Below are 16006 nucleotides of genomic sequence, written 5' to 3' on the forward strand. Positions count from 1 at the left end.
CTTTGCCGAGGCTCAGGCTCCTCTGACGCCTTCTCCGTCCATCCGTCCATCGTCTGGCCGCTCAGCCCCAGGGCGGCCTCCTTTGTGCCAGGCCTCGGCTCTCCTTGGCTCTCCCATCCCTCAACACTCCCTGGTTTTCTCCGGCTCTTTTCTCAAGACTAAAACGTTCTCCCCATCTCTGCGCCTGATCAGGGCCTCGCTCTGTGCCGGGGGCCGGCTGTCGCCCACCCTCTGGGCTCTTCACGCGGGCAGGATTTCTCGCCAGGAAGCCGCCGGTATTAAACAGCTCCTCACTTCGTGGGCCTTTGCCTGGTTCCAGGAGCTGAGACGGGGAGACCACCCCTTGATTGGCCTCCACAGCCCTCCCAACACCCCATCAGAGCTCCAAGAAGAGGTTTCATGTTAATGAAGTTGTCCTAAATAACTTCTTTTGGGGGCTGCGGCGGGAGGTGCGGAGGGAAACCGGCATGTTGGAAACGGCGAAGAAGCCACTGGAGAAGGAATCCTCTGCGATCCAGGCAGGGCCCGAGGGGTCTGTGGGCAGCCCGGTGGCTCTCTGGACCAAGCAATGGGCTCCAGGATCCTGGGGCATGCGCTCACCCCTGCTGGACCGGCCGGCCTCCTGCCCAGAGTGACCAGGGGAGTACCATCGCCGGCCTCCTGCCCAGGGTGACCGGGGGGTACCATCGCCGGCCTCCTGCCCAGGGTGACTGGGGGGTACCATCGCCGGCCTCCTGCCCAGGGTGACCGGGGGGTACCATCGCCGGCCTCCTGCCCAGGGTGACTGGGGGGTACCATCTCTAGCTTCCTGCCCAGGGTAACTGGGGGGTACCATCGCTGGCCTCCTGCCCAGGGTGACTGGGGGATACCATCACCGGCCTCCTGCCCAGGGTGACTGGGGGGTACCATCTCTAGCTTCCTGCCCAGGGTAACTGGGGGGTACCATCACCGGCCTCCTGCCCAGGGTGACTGGGGGGTACCATCGCCGGCCTCCTGCCCAGGGTGACTGGGGGGTACCATCGCCGGCCTCCTGCCCAGGGTGACTGGGGGGTACCATCTCTAGCTTCCTGCCCAGGGTAACTGGGGGGTACCATCGCCGGCCTCCTGCCCAGGGTGACTGGGGGGTACCATCACCGGCCTCCTGCCCAGGGTGACTGGGAGGTACCATCGCCGGCCTCCTGCCCAGGGTGACCGGGGGGTACCATCGCCAGCCTCCTGCCCAGGATGACCAGGGGGTGTGCTTACCCCTGCCAGACCAGCTGGCCTCCTGCTCTGATGACTCTGTCTTGGTGTTCTGTGATGCGCGGGTGACTCTGGGACCCTTTTTCAGGAAGTCTGATTAAGCTCAAAGGAAGGGCTGGCAGGCTCAGGCCTCACTCTGGGAGTTAACGCCGCCATCAGCCTCCAAAGCGCTCCAAGAAGGGCCCTGCTCGGCCCGGGACCCCGGAGGTCGTGTCATCCAGACGAGGGACGGGAGGGCTGCAGCCACTCTTCTCCCTCGCAGAGGTGGACGGGCATCTGGTGTGTCAGGCCGGCCCGGTGCCTGGGCCTGAGAGCAGTGATTCCGTTTCAGAGAAACTCCTGATGGGGATGGAAGTTCAGGCCCCTCTAGGATGGCGCCCTGATGAGGAAAGCCGATGTGGGTCTCCCGCTTTAGGTTGCTCCTCCCCCTCCGCCATTGGCTAATTATTGCTGTCAATCCTGGCGGTTCTTGCTCAGCCTCCATCCTGGGAAATTGCACGGGAAGGCCCAGGAAGATGTCTCCCATCGCACCGCCCAGCCCTTCCCTTCACAGATAACTCTGGGCCTCGTGCATAATTGATGCCCATCTATCCTCCTCATGGCGGCTCCACAGAGGAAGTGCATCCTCACCTTCGCCTGCTTCCTGGTGTGCCTCAGTGCCGTGTGCCGGCATGGGGGGGGGGGGGGGAGGCCTTGTCTCTGAGGCACGGGGGCCGTGGGAGCCTGTGTCACCATCCAATTTCCTCGATGGTACTTAGGGGCTGTCGGCCGGGGGAGGAGGCTAACGGGGGGGGGGGGGGGGGGGGGCCACACTGCCTCCGGCCTCAGCATCCAGCAAGGATTCGCATTCCTGGCTCAGACATGACTTCTAAACCTGAGGCTGAACTGCTCTCAGAAAGGGTTGCGTTTTGGGGTGTCTCTGATTCCAAGGTAGGAGGACATGCAGAAGACCAGCAACCATTGGGGCTGTCCTTGGCACGGCTCTGTTTCTCCGGAGTGGACGTGGCCTCAAAGGAGGGTTTCTTTGTCTCATTTCAGGGTCTCTGGAGCAGTGATGCGCCCGGGCTCCTCCGGGGGGCGCTCCTGAACCCTTAGTGGACCGCTTTGCCCCGGAGTGAGAGCGTTTCGTCGTCCGGTCAAGAATGGCCCTGGTGGATAAACACAAAGTCAAGCGCCAGCGACTGGACAGAATCTGCGAAGGTAAGGCCCAGGGGGGAGATGCCCGTGGGGCTGGGGCCATCCCGGGGATCGCATCAGGGACCCAGGAGAGAGGATGCTTCTCTGCTTGAAAAGCTGCCTGGGTTTCATCGTGATCCCACGGGTGAGCATGCTCGCATGCCCTCGCGCACATCCACACACGTAAGAAGGCCTTTGAGGCTGAGGGGCCTGCCTGCTGAAGTGACCCCCAAAATCCTGGCCTCGTGGTTTTTCCTGGCTTGTTTTTGAAGTGGGTTGTTTTTCGTTTACGGGCCCCTTCCCAAAGTTTTTGCAGGCAAAAGAGAGGACCTCTGAATTCTCAAAGCATTGGGGTCCAGGGCACCCAAAGGGGCACAGGCCAGGTGTCCTGAGAACTGCGTCACCCTCTTGGGAGGCTTTGCTCACTCATTCACCCGACTTTACACTGAACTCAGGGTCCACATTGAGTTTTTGCCGCTGCCCTTAACATACTCGAGTTCTGCTAATAAAACCCAATTTGATCATGGGTCAGTGTGAGTAGGGTAGCTGCGCCTCTCCTTTCTTCTCAGGACTTTCCCGTATGGCGCAAGGGGTCCAGGGGCTGCCCCCCAACTTCATAGCTGTGGAGTCTCTGCCTCAAGGGGGTTGTGATTAATGACTCACCACAAATCAGCCACCTGCTTGGGGTGGTCTCAAACATGCCCCAGGGGTCTCATCTTCTGCCTGGTGGTCCGTCAGTCCATCCACCCACCTTCTGGACCCTCACTTAGACCTGTTGCTGCCTCCGTCTTTTTCTTTTAGTGACTTAATGCTCTGAGCCTTTGAATCTTGTCAGATGCCCAGTTGATCCATGAAACACACCAGGGATATTGACCAACTCCCAGGCGCCATGAAATAAATCTTGGGGTCTCATCTCCATCCGATCTGGGAATGTGGGTCCCCTCTTTGGAGCCTTGAGGGACCTCAGAGGTTCTTCAAGCTTCCTGTTCTCATCTTGCAGGTGAGGAAACTGGGGCCGGGATGGGGGGGTGACTTGCTATGCTTCTTAGGAATGGCGCCACTCCCCACAGCCCTTGTGGTTCATCCCCCTTCCTCCTGGGAACGTGGCCACATCGGGACGGGATGTTCTTGGACTCCTGAGCCAGTCTGAGTCTCCTTGCAGACAGTCTCAGATCTGCCATCCATTTCAGATTTCCATTTCCAATAAATGGCAGCCTCCTCGCTGCTCTCCCAGCTTCAGTTACAGGACCCGCTCCTCTTTCGCTCTAAAGCTTCCTTCTCTCCCATGTTCCGCTCTGGGGTCTGCAGCAGCTCCGAAGGCACAGCCACCTCCATGTCCTGGGATCGTCCCACACCTGCCATCTTCCCTGAATCGTGCTCTTCCCAGTCTGACAATCAGCCCTGACTTGTCTGTTTCAAACCCTTCCCTTCTATCTTAAAATAAATTCTTGGTAGAAGAGTGTCTGGGCTAGGCAGTTGGGGTTAAGTGACTTGCCCAGAGTCACACAGCTGGGAAGTATCCTCCATGACCTCCCGTCACCAGGCCCAGTTCTATCCACTGAGCCACCAAACTGCCCGCCACCCTCAACCCCCTGCATTGTTTCTGATCTGTCCTTTCCTCCTTTAGACCAGACCCTGTTTCTTCATGTCGGTACTATTGCAGCGGCCCTCTAACTAGCTTTTTGGACAGGTCATTTGTCCTTCCTGGTGCTTAGACCATTTGGATTCTGAGCTCCCATCGTCCTGCTCTAAGTTCCTGGGTCTGGCTTCGCTTTGTCATGAATGGGCTCCTTTCTGATCCAACCTGTTTTAAATGGTCTCCGTGTCCTTGTAAAGATGGCGGCTGCTTTTCTTGTGCCCATTTTATAGATGAAGATCATGCAGCATGGAAGGAAGTGACCTCATCTCTTGGAATTGTGGGATGGCATAAGCATTTTCTAAGGGCTTCTAGCGCCCGGCACTTCCTTTAAGATCGCAGCCTCACTTGGGATGGTGATGGAGCCCCTTCCTCCCAGGTGGCCAGCCTCGTCTCCTCTGCTCCCTCGCCCGGCCGTGATCCTGAGCCTTCCCTCTTGAGGTGGCTCCTTATGTGGGTCTCTGTTCTCCCAGGTTGGGCACACAGCAGGAGTTGAACTCTTTTATTGGTGGATGGTGCCGTTCCAAGGACAGGACAGTTCGTGGATCCCCAGCACGTAGTAGGTCCTTCATAAACGCTCATGCGCAGATGGACCGACTCCCATTCTGCTTCCCCTGATAATGGGTATTCGTGAGGGCTCCTGGATGCCTTCCCCTCATCCCATGCGATGGTGCCTCTTAGGGGCTCTGTGAGGGATATGCCTGGATTATTTTTTAATGTCTGGTTAATGCAAGTGGCTCCCCAGCCCACTCCCCAATAGAATCTTCCTTTGTGACAAAAAAGTCAAATCTGGCCAAAACTGTCTCTCCCCGGGCCATGTTTGAGGACAAGAACTCATTCTAGCATGGGTGCGCCCCCCACCCCCCCCCCCCATGGCTTTCCCACCCCCCATGTCCTGCAGGCAGCATTGCTCAGAATCTGGAGGCCTTTGGGAGCTGTTTGCCTGGGTTTTTTGAAGGGGGGTTGATTGTGTGTCCCCCACCCACCCCCTTCATTCTGTTTCAGTTCATTCCCACCTCACAGTATTCTCCACATTCTTCATTTGTTGTTTAATATTTCACATCATCGCATTTCCTTCATGCCTGAGTTGGTCGAGCCTTTCCCAGAGACGGGCTTTAGTAGGTCACAGATTTGCAGCTTGAGGGGGCCTTGGAGCCCGTCCAGTCTAACCCCCTCACTGAATAGTGGCTTGGCCTTCCTCCTCTCCCTCCCCGCCGAGTGGTGCCCTACTTAGTAAATGCCATTGGGTTTGCCTCAAAGTCCTCGCTCCTGCAGGATCTGGGGTGCCTGCCCTCCTCGCGCCTTCTCTTCGGAGCGTTCTGGGGCCGCCGTGAGATTTTATCCCCCACCCCAGTCAGCCGGGACTCTCCGAAGGGGATATGGGCCAAGGTTTCCAGCGGCCTAGATCGGGCGCCGCAGAGGCCATCCTGGTCCTGTCCCAAGGAGAAGTGAGTTGCCCGAGGTCGCTCGGGCAGTGTCCAGGATGGGCCTGAACCCGCGCTTTGGAGGCCATTTGATGGCTGTCCTCGTTCGTCGGGATTTAGTGCCAAACCCGAGAGTGCTTCCTGACCCTCCAAATCTTTATTTGTTCATTTACCGGGGATCCCTTGTTTGCCAGCCAGCCCAAGCACAGGCCCTCCTTTCCTCGGGCTCCTGAGGGGACAGAATTCTATGTGGCCTCCAATGGGAGGATGTGCAAATGACTCTGGTCTTAGGCCGCCCATGACCTCACCCTGCTCCTTCCCCGATCGGTCTGCCGCTTTCTTTCTCCGAGCCAGAGGAACCCCTCGGCACCGTTGGATGGCTGGTTTGTGTGCCATGTCTCAGAGGATGGGGTCCGTGGAGCTGGGCATGGAGCTCCCAGATAGGGGCACCTCCTTTTGTACAAAGGATCCCCCTAAACCTGCGGTGGAGGAACTGGGGAGCAAAACCACATTGAAGCCCATTGAGGACAAGAAAGCGATCAAAACTGAGGCCCTTTGCTCCAGAACCATTTCAGATGACTGGGAATAAGGGGAAATCTCTCGAGTTCTGCAAAGGCAGGTGGAGGAGCGCCCGGCTTTCCCAGGGGGTTTCTCTGTAACGCTCCGCTCTGTGCAGGGCTGCCGTCTGCATATGGGGACGGAGGGTCGGCTGTGGGTTGGGCGTCTTCGTGAAGCTGGATGTCATTCCCATTTGAGGGCCCCAAACAAGCCACCAGATTTGTTTGGCGCGTCGGAAGGCTTAGAGATTTGGAAGTATCTGAGAGGGTCCCTCCTCGCCTCAGATCCCAGCAGTCTCTTCAGGTTTGCCCTCCTCCCCCTCCAGGCTGGCCTCCCCATCACCACCCCCAAAGTGGCCTTCCTCAGCCCAGACGCGCTGCTTAGAAACCTCCGTCCCTCTCAACCACAGGAGGAAACGGGCTCCCCAGTCAGTCCTTTCACGCCCTCCCTGGCCAGCCTCAACCTGGCCTTCTGGTCAAATCATTCTTCATTCTTCATTCTTCACCTTCCGCTTCCCAAGAAAATTGAATCACAAAAGGAGGGGAATCGGGCCAAGGGGGTCCCTTGGGCCCGGGGAATGCCCTTCTGTCTTGGCCTGGATGGGAATCCTGGTGCAGCCATTCAGACCCTCCTCCTGCATCTCAGAACACGGCGCTCCCTCAGCTGCCCAGAGACCCTCCCAGGGCAAAAGGAAGGGAAGCATCAGCAGGCAATGTTCCGGTGGTGGGACCAGGAGGCTCCCTTCCTGTTAGCCAGGAAGCCCCGGGATTCTGGGGGCTGAAAAGCCTTCGTGTGTGTGTGTGTGTGTGTGTGTGTGTGTTCCTTTGGGGTAGAAAATGTTGAAATTCTTCAAGCATGAAAGAAACATGAGTATTCCCTCCAAGCCTGATTGGGGCCAGCAGCTAATTACATCTGATAAATATCTCAAATATCCCCCCCAAACTTGTATTTTAAAAGGGGGATTTCCGAGGTACTTGGCTATACATCATAACGGCATGTTCCAATTAGGCGATTATGTAGGCTTCCTCTAATTAGGTGATTAGCCATAATTACATTAGTTCTGTAAATATACAATAGGCGACTAGACGTTACTTAAACTGTGTAGACCAAAGCCAGGGAGACAATGTGATTGTTCTGAGAAAGGCGGGAGATGGCCCGTGAGCTGAGAGCAGAGCAGAGCCGAGCTGAGCCGGCCCGAACTCGGGGCTCTGAATGGGATGATCCAACGGGCCTTTGAGCCGCCCCACTTCCCACCACCAGGGGACGCTGGGCAGATTCTGGTTTTGCATCCAGGAGGAGAGGGGGAGGCAGGGAGGACACAATGAGTCTCCCAGAGGTGAGGTCTTCCTCGGTGCTGATTGTACCGCAAGGCCTTCCCACCTGCCATGGCGTCACCACTATCCAACGCTCCCGACTCGTCTCTGGCCAAATGGTGCGGGCTCAGTCAGAGTCATGTCGTGGCTGGCTGGGACTAGCACTGGACTCTCCATGCCCACGTGAGTCAAGCACACTTTGGTCTCCCCAGATTCAGTGGCTTCTACAGACAGAATCCCTTTAAGTTTTCCTAGAATCATCTATGAGGGAAGCCCAGGGCTGCCCAACCAGGTCCTCCGTGACAAGCCAAATCTCCATGAAATGTGGCAAAGTATTTGCTTAAAATGTCATTTCCAAAGTAGCTGCCCCGTGGGGTAGGTAGTGTCCACATCCAAGTTCTCCTTTTAAGTCCCTGTGTGCCTGGTTCTGTGCTAAATGCTGGGCAGACAGACAAATGAGGGCACCCATCGTGCCCCTGTGATTCAATGTCGATGCCTACGTTGAGCTTTTCCGCTTCTGTCTCGACACCAGATGGATCACAACGGCTGCCTCTCTTCCTCTTGGTGGCCTGCCTTGGAAGTGGGCAAATTCAACATGGCGCTGCATCCACACACGGAGCTCCACCTGGCTCCACTTTTCACACTGGGGTCCGCAGCTCCTGGAGTTGACGCAGGTTGGCCGGACATGGCCACCCAGCGCATTCTTCGGTGCTCAGAGACTCTCTAGACCGGATTTTGTCGGGACGGATGCTCAGCCTCAGTGTTCCACTCAAGCCCTGGCCTGTGGCTGTCATCCAAGAGTTGAGTGCTTTCAGATGCTCTGCTGGGCCTTTGATTAGTGAGAATGATTCCTGCACAATTCAGCTAATTTTCCCTTTGTTCTCAGCAAGTTTAGAGGAAGAGGCGGTGTTAGAGCAGCCCATGGTTTGCATCCGTGCGCTGTGGGTCTCCTTTTAACCATTTCAGGAGGGTCTCCCGTCCTTTTCCTCCTCACTGGTATAAGCAAAGGCACCATTTCTCCAGGCTGTTTTGGAGATTTAACAAAAACAAGGGCTAACATGGTTTTATTTGGCAGATTCCTAGAACAGTCTTGGACCGTAGTCATGTGCTGACTGTGAGCTCTCTGTGTTCCTGCCCTCCTGTCCAGGACTCGGGGTCATGTGGCATGACTGGGGTTCAGGGTTCCCCCAGAGATGGGTTTCCAGGAAAGGCCATGGGGCCACATCCCTTGGCTGTCCCTCAGACGATTCCACCAGCAGGAGAACACGTAGCATGTCGTCTCATTCATGAAGCACCTGTACCAAGATGGCAGCCCTGGACCCTGGAGAAGCAAAGACCCAAAGGAAGCACAATCTTCCCACAAGGAGTTCCTGTTCAATCAGAAATTAAGTTTTCAGTCATTGCCCCATAAGTATGTGTACCAGTCATGCACTAGGCTCGGGGGAGAGACGTAGTAGACCTTCCCAAAGGGATTCCACACTGGCCTGGGAAGGCCATTGTTTCCAAGATCAGGACCCACGTGGCACTCCTCCGAGCATTGTTAATCATTGAACGAGAAGTCCACGCCACAGCTCAGCAGGAGAAAAGAGACCCCGTCCTAAAGCTGAAGAATGGGGCTCAATCCTCAACAGCAATAACCAGTTTATAAACAAATCGTACTGTTACTCCAGCTTAATACTATTCGTCCCTTGTACTCAGCACAAATATTATCTCACAGCTATTGTGGGAGCGAGGTGCTGTTATCCCATTTTATGGGTGAGAAAACTGAGGCACCCCCCAGTCAGGCTTTGGCACAGTGCTGGGCAAAGAGTGGGTGCTCTATAAAGGCTGGCTTGAGTTGCATTTCTGCAGCCTCTTGGGGTTCTTGTAGGGCTTTGACTCATTTCATCCTCTGAGGCGGGCTGACCATCTCAAATACTCGCTCCGTGCCAGGGATGGCTCCAGCCTGGGAAGATAATGCTGCCTCATTGGAAGATGTGCCCAGGGTCCTTCAGTGAGTCGTGGCCCCGGAGGAATTAGAACCCAGGTCTTCCCTCATTCTTCAAGGCCTCCACCAGATCCAGTGTGGACACGCACGCCCTCGCACCTCCCACCCCACCATGTTCCTTCCTGTCAGAGGACCTGGGTCCCTGCTGACCTCTGCCTTTCCCCCAAGTGGGTCCTGAGCGGTGGGGAAACATGCCCGAGAGAGTGATCTGTTGGTTCAACGTCAGGGAGCACAGCCAGAAATTAGGAATGTCGGGGGGGAGCTGCATCTTGGGGGGTTCTCAAGTCCTGTCCCCGCCTCTCTGAGCACTCCAAGAACAGGGTGGATGACTGTTTTCTCATGATACAGAGAGATTCAGGATGAAATTAGGACCTGAAGCCGAGTCAAGGATTTCTTAAGATGCTTTAGTTGCACAAAAACATTCCAACCTCGGGGGTAGCTGGGCGGCTCAGTGGACAGAGAGCCAGGCCTGAAGACGGGAGGTCCTGGGTTCCAATTTGGCCTCAGACACTTCCTCACTGGGTGACCCTGGGCAAGTCCTCAACCCCCATGGGCCAGCCCCGAGCACTTCTGCCTCGGCACCAATACACACTCTTGTCTCTAACACGGCAACTTTCCGGCTGATATTCTCTGACCGCAGAACATGGGGAGGGGAGCCGGGATGTGGCCGTGTCTCCCAGATCTCTGCTGGGGGACCTCCTCCCTCCAGGCCCCCTAGGAAGGATGCATGGATTTTTAACTCTGGAGCCTGGACCAATAAAAGCGTCTCTGCGGTCACGTGACTCGGTGAGCATTTAGGTCAAAGATAGTGTCTGGTGGAGGACTCGGGGCCACAGGCGGGCGTCAGCATTGATGAGCTGGAAGAGACGGGTCGGTCCAGGGTGCTCTCTGGCCGCCATCAGCCATGACAAGACCCCGGGAGAGGCTCGTCGTCCTCTCGGCTCGAGCCACACCTGGTGCGCCACTGCTGCTAGTCCTTTCCAACCACAGAGAGGCCAAAACAGGCCCAGAGGAAACCATCACTTTGTGACATGGCAGAGCCCTGAAGGGTGGTCTTTGCCACCTGAGCTCCCGCCAGGAGCCTGGCCGCAGGGGGAGGCCAGCAGCACGTTTCCTCCCAAGAATTTCTGCTTTGAAATGGCATTTGCTCCTCAGAAATGTTATTAATTAGAAGAGAAGAAAGACAAGTCGCTTCGTATTGGTGTGGCCACTCATTGTTCCTCCCTAGTCAGGGTTCAGGGAATTTGCTCCATCCCTTATCTGACCCTTTCTCTGAAGAAACAGGAGCTCACACCCTCCTTGAGCCCACCCTGGGCAGAGTCCACAGGTGGTGGTGAAGGCCAAGAGACAGGCTCCAGTCTGGCCACCCTCATTCTTTGCCCAAAAATATTGAAAGGGAAGCAGGATACCAAAGAGCTTCCTTCCTTCCTCCCTTCTTTCCTTCCTTCCTTCCTCCCTTCCTTCCCTCCTTCCCTCCTTCCTTCCTTCCTTCCTCCCTCCCTTCCTTCCTTCCTTCCTTCCTTCCTTCCTTCCTTCCTTCCTTCCTTCCTTCCTTCCTTCCTTCCTTCCTTCCTCCCCTCCCTCCCTCCTCCTTCCTTCCCTCCCTCCTCCCTTCCTTCCTTCCTTCCTCCCCTCCCTCCTTCCTTCCTTCCTCCCTCCCTCCCCTCCCTCCTTCCCTCCCTCCCTCCCTTCCTTCCTTCCTTCCTCCCTCCCTTCCTTCCTTCCTTCCTTCCTTCCTCCCTCCCTTCCTTCCTTCCTTCCTCCCCTCCCTCCCTCCTCCTTCCTTCCCTCCCTCCTTCCTTCCTTTCCTCCCTCCATCCCTCCTTCCTTTCCTATGACCTTTGCTGGGCCTGCAGTCACAGTTGGACTGGGTGTCCCTGCCACCATTTTCCTCCCTGGAATGTCTCCACTTGGGACCACAAGGAGAAGAAACCTGGTTTGGGTTCAGTGGGTTTGGCTTGTAAACAGAGCGGAGGGTCCCCGGCTTCTTCCCATTGCCCTTTGGATTGGGGGCGCCGTCTGCCCGCTCCCATTTCCTGACTGCTGTGTCCGGCGGATTAACATGTCAGCAGGGAGGATTAGGATGGGCCTGACTGAGGAGGCTGCCTTTCTGTTCCCTCTCCTCAGAATGGGCCGGGCCACCCTCAGAGAGCTGGGGGCACTGCCGGGGGGGGGGGGGGCAGGACGGGAGACACCGTGGGGGGGGGGGGGGGCCTGCCGGGATTCCAAGGGACAGCCATGGCTCACAGAGTTCCCCGCCTGCCCTGCCTGCACATCTCCGGCCTAATTCCGTGGGTGTCACGTGGAACCAAAGCCTGGGAGGCTTTATTTAGCTCCGCTAATCCTCGCCGCTCCTTCTCGGAGGCCGCCTGGGCTGGAGCGGGGGGGGCTCGGTGGCCGGATTAGGCAGGGCGCCCCCTCCTTTCGCCGGGGTCCGCAGCAGGAGGGAGGCCGGTGCCCGTCGCTCTCCCTTCTGGCTTCTCCGGTTTCAGAGAATCAATAATTCAGGAACCACCTTGAAAGGCAACACCGCGGGCGGGTCTCTGCGCCTTCCGGAGCTTCTCCGCAGCAGCCTGTAACTGAAGCTTCCCGAGAGGCGTCCTGCGCGGCCTCCCCCGATGCCGGTCCCCAACAAGCCCGTCGGGATTGGCCGCTCTCAGAGCTGGGATGCCGCCGGCTGGTATCACGGCGCTTGGGGGCACGATGGCGCCCTGGAGTACCCCAGACCCTCCCCCAGCAGAAGGAGCTCCCTGACTCCCGGCGGCGGCCAGCCTGCCTGGTACGAGCAGATGCCCGGCCTCCGGGGGCCGGAGATGGGCCTGCAGGGCGGCCCGGAGCTGCGTCCGGAGCCCTACCTGTACCCGGATGCGGTGTTCGGGGCCGGCCCCCCCCGCAAGAGCTCTGCCCCCGACTTCGTGTTCTACGACAGCAGGCAGGTGGCGATGTCCGGGCGGACGTCTGTGCCCTCGCAGGACTTCTACGGTGACCCCCCCTTGGCGGCCGGCCGATCCCCGAAGGATCCTCCCTACGCCAGGGACCCAATGGCGAACAGGCCGGGGCTGCATTATGGGATAGCCGGAAGCCGCTCGGCCTGGGAGCAGCCCCACGGCCGGTCGCCCGGCGCCGGCGCAGCTGGGCTCCTCTACCAGGACGGTGGGGGCAGGATGGTCCCCGAGGGCCAGCGGACACCCGGCCGGGCCCTGCTCAACGACGTGGCGGGGAGGGCCCCGGAGCCCACCGCCATGGCCAGGCAGACGGCGCCGACGTGCCTGGTGGTGGACCCCAGCGTGGCAGAGGGCGGCCGGGGCTACGGGCCGACCCAGGAAGCCCTCCATGCCAAGATGGCCTTCGAGCCCTACGAGCCCGGCACGGCGCCTCTGCCCGGGCAGCAGGACGGCAAGAGGGCCGTGGAGCCGGCCTTCGTGGCCCTTCTGAGGACCGAAGGGGTGTCCGAGAGCACCATCGGCGCTTTGCTCCAGCAGGGCTTCGACTGCCCCAACGTGCTGGCCATGATGGAGGAGAATGACGTGAAATCCGTCGCCCCCAACCTGGGCCAGGCGCGCGTCCTGTCCCGGCTGGCCGGTCACTGCCGGGCCGAGCTGCAGCTGCAGAGGCAGGACCGCCCGGGGGCCGCCTCCCGCCCCAGGACCCGCTCCAACAGCTTCGGCCATCGCGGCGACCTCGTGTCCGGCGACTACGTGGGGCCGCCCGGGCCGGGCGCCATCGCGGGGGGCGCCGCCGTCCTGCCACCGTCCGTCTTCCCCCCGCAGGCCGCCTCTCCCCGCACCGAGGTGACGCGCAGGCCCTCCAGTGCGCCCTCTCAGCACCTTCTGGAGACGGCCACCTACTCCGCCGCCGGCATGGCCCACCCCAACCCTGGCTACAGCTCTCCCGTGCCGGGCCCCATCGGCGCCCGCCTGGGACCGTCTTACTCCCCGCAGGCCGGGATCGCGATGACCACCACGGTCCAGACCCACGTCCATCCGAGCCCCAAGACGGCCTACTCCACCTCGTACACGGTGCCCATGGAGCTGATGAAGCGCGACCGCAGCGCCGCCGCCGCGTCTCCCGTGCACAGCCCCCACGGCAGCCCCCAGCTTCTCCGGAAACTGGGGACCCCGATGGAGGGCAGCCCGAGCCTGCACACGCCTCACTCCCCCTACCAGAAGGTGGCCCGGCGCACGGGAGCCCCCATCATCGTGTCCACCATGATGTCCCCCGACCCAAGTAATCGCTCGCTCGCTTCCCTTTGCGCACCGCCTGCACCTTCCCCTGCCTCTCCCTAAAGCTTGTGTCTGTCCACTCTCGGGGGGAGGGGGCGGGGGGGGCCGCTCCCAGAGCGGTCGTGCAGCGCCCCCGCCGCTGTCATAGCTTATCCTGCTAGCGCAGCCCTTTCTACTGGCGTCCAGGCTCCGGAACGTCGAGCCGGAGAGGCGTTCGAGGCCGCTAGGAGATGGGAAGTTCCGAGTGTCCCCCCAAGAGCGGGGCCTTCTACAGGCTGCCTGGGAGGGAGGGAGCTGGCCAGGCCCTGTGGAGGTGCCCCTCTGGCGGGGGCGGGGGTCCATCAGGATAAAGGAGGGTCCCTCCAAAGGGTCCAGGGGTCAGAAGGGAAGACGGGAACAGCCCGCAGAGAGCCGTTTGGGATGTAAAACCTGCTCCCCCAGGGACGCCAGCCCCCCGGAAGCTTCTTTGGAGCCTTCCCCTTCCTTCCCCCTCCGGCCTCGGCTCAGAGCAGGTGCTGCAGCGTCATCTGGGATGGGGAAGGCGGCCACGTCGGCATGGCCGTTGGCTCTGCCCAGGCTGAAGGGCAGACGGAAGCATCTCGGGGAGCACCAGGGCCCCGACGCACCCATCGCTCGTTCTACTTCGTTTTGTCTTGACTGGGGTGGGGCCCAGGACGTTCTTGCGCGCGCCCGCTCTCCCCCTGCTTGCTCAGGCCCCCCTCATTTGCATGGGGACCACATTTGTCGCTGGAGCGATCTCATCTGATAATGGGCAGCTTGCAAAGCGGATCTGAAAACATATTCCTTAATTATGTGTTGCTAGGCGACGGGAAGGTTTGGTCATAATCACAGAAAGATTATCTCCTCATTGAAGTCACTGAAAGGTTTAGCGAAAGGAGGACCCGCAAAATTGCTTCCATTTTGTTTTAATTCGAGGCTGCCCTCCCCCCAGTGGAGCTGGCCGCTGGGGCGGAGGGGGAGGCCGAGGGGAGGGGGGGCTCTTCCCTGCTCCGTAGGCCTTTCAAGGAATTTCAGACCATTCAACTAGGAAGCTCCTCAGGGAGAAAGCGATTTCTCCATTGGGGAGCCCCCTGAAGCTTCTCTGCTCCCTGTTGCCACTCTCCGTCCTCTTCCTCCACCCTCAGCCATCCAACGAGGCGTTTTAGAGCAGAGCCAGCCAGTCCCTAAAAGCCCTGGCCCAAGGGGGCCGCCATGACCTCTCCTCTTCCCTGCGATGTTGGGCGCCATCTTGAGGCTGGCCCTTTGGGCTTCCCAATGAATTGGATCATTCTGTGGTGAGAAGGCAGGACGAAGTGGACGTGTATTGGGGGATCGTCATGCCGGATGGGGAGCTCTGGGAGTTTTTCCTGAACTCCCAGAGCCTTCGTCTTCTTGGCTTTTATTGTTCCTTAAATAAAAACATGGACTTTAGTGTATGCAGGGACCAGGAAGCTGGAAGCGGCACTGCCCAGATGTCAGCATAGATGAGAGAAGGGCTGGCACAGGGGAGTCTGGGCAGACCCGACCCCTTCCTGGAGGCCACCATGGTCCTGCCCAGGGTGTCAGCGGAGTCTGGGGCGGCCCCAGGGCTGCTCGCAGTGCTGGCAGAGGCAGCCAGTTCTGTTGGTTTTTCTTCTGGGGGGCTTCCTTCTCGGCTGAAGCTCTGTGGCTGCCCTCGGGCAAGGCTGATCACGTGTCCGTCCTCAGTGCCTAGGCCTGAGCGTGGCAGGGACCCTGGAAATGTCTTCCTTGAACACTGTTCCTTCAGGGACATTCTCCCCTGCATGAGCCTGAAGGCCAGCCTGGACACAGGCGGGTCCCCCGCGCTCGCCAGGTCTCGCTGAAAGCTTCCTCTTGTCCCGAGAGTCGCCTTTCCTCCTCCGCCTTGTTAGCCGCCATGGGCCAAGCCCCGGGTCCACTTCTCTACAATGCATGTGAGGAGGAAGAGGAAGTCACCCCTTACTCAGAACCTGGAGCTGGACGCGGAACTGGCCAGAGCCGGAGGCTTTTCCCAGAACTGGTGGCAAGGAGGCCTGGGCGGAAACGGAATGCTCAAGACGTTCTGGACCATCCGGGGGAGGTTCGTCCTGGAGTCCCCCACGCCGGCCCCAGAGGCCTCCTGGGAAGCTCCAAGGGAGCCGGTCTGTGGCTCTGACCCAAGCATGTGCCCTCCAGGGTGCCTCCAGGCTGGAGATCTCCTGACCCAAGATGTGGTTCTGGGCCTGGGCTTTCCTCCCCCAATGCTGATGGCTGCCCACTTGGCCTTGAGGAAGGCAGGCAGCCATTTGTTGCACCCACCACCCTCCCCTCCCCTTGAGGATCCGTTTGGGCTCTTTCACTTCTCAGCACCTTCTGCAAGAAGGGGGGGGGGGGCTCTCATGCTGCCAATATTCAGGACTTGAGGCTGGACTTTAGACACAGCTGACCATTGGAGAGGGACGGCTTGT

General features: G+C 59.1%; 1 protein-coding gene across 5 annotated transcripts in view; it reads left to right on the plus strand.

Annotated features, from left to right (window-relative positions):
* The window catches only part of CTBP2 (C-terminal binding protein 2), an 81184-nt gene that overhangs the window by 58984 nt on the left and 6194 nt on the right, over nucleotides 1-16006 (plus strand). For 4 of the 5 annotated variants that reach the window (XM_056795315.1, XM_056795323.1, XM_056795324.1 and 1 more), the window contains one exon: nucleotides 2281-2442. In XM_056795315.1, the coding sequence (XP_056651293.1) occupies nucleotides 2385-2442 (58 nt within the window). In that variant the 5' untranslated portion in view covers nucleotides 2281-2384. Of the gene's footprint in view, nucleotides 1-2280; nucleotides 2443-11867; nucleotides 13564-16006 lie in introns of those variants that run through there. The other variant, XM_056795327.1, reaches the window with a different exon arrangement.

This window comes from Monodelphis domestica, chromosome 1 (genome assembly GCF_027887165.1).
Source record: "Monodelphis domestica isolate mMonDom1 chromosome 1, mMonDom1.pri, whole genome shotgun sequence".
NCBI classification, from domain to species: Eukaryota; Metazoa; Chordata; class Mammalia; order Didelphimorphia; family Didelphidae; genus Monodelphis; species Monodelphis domestica.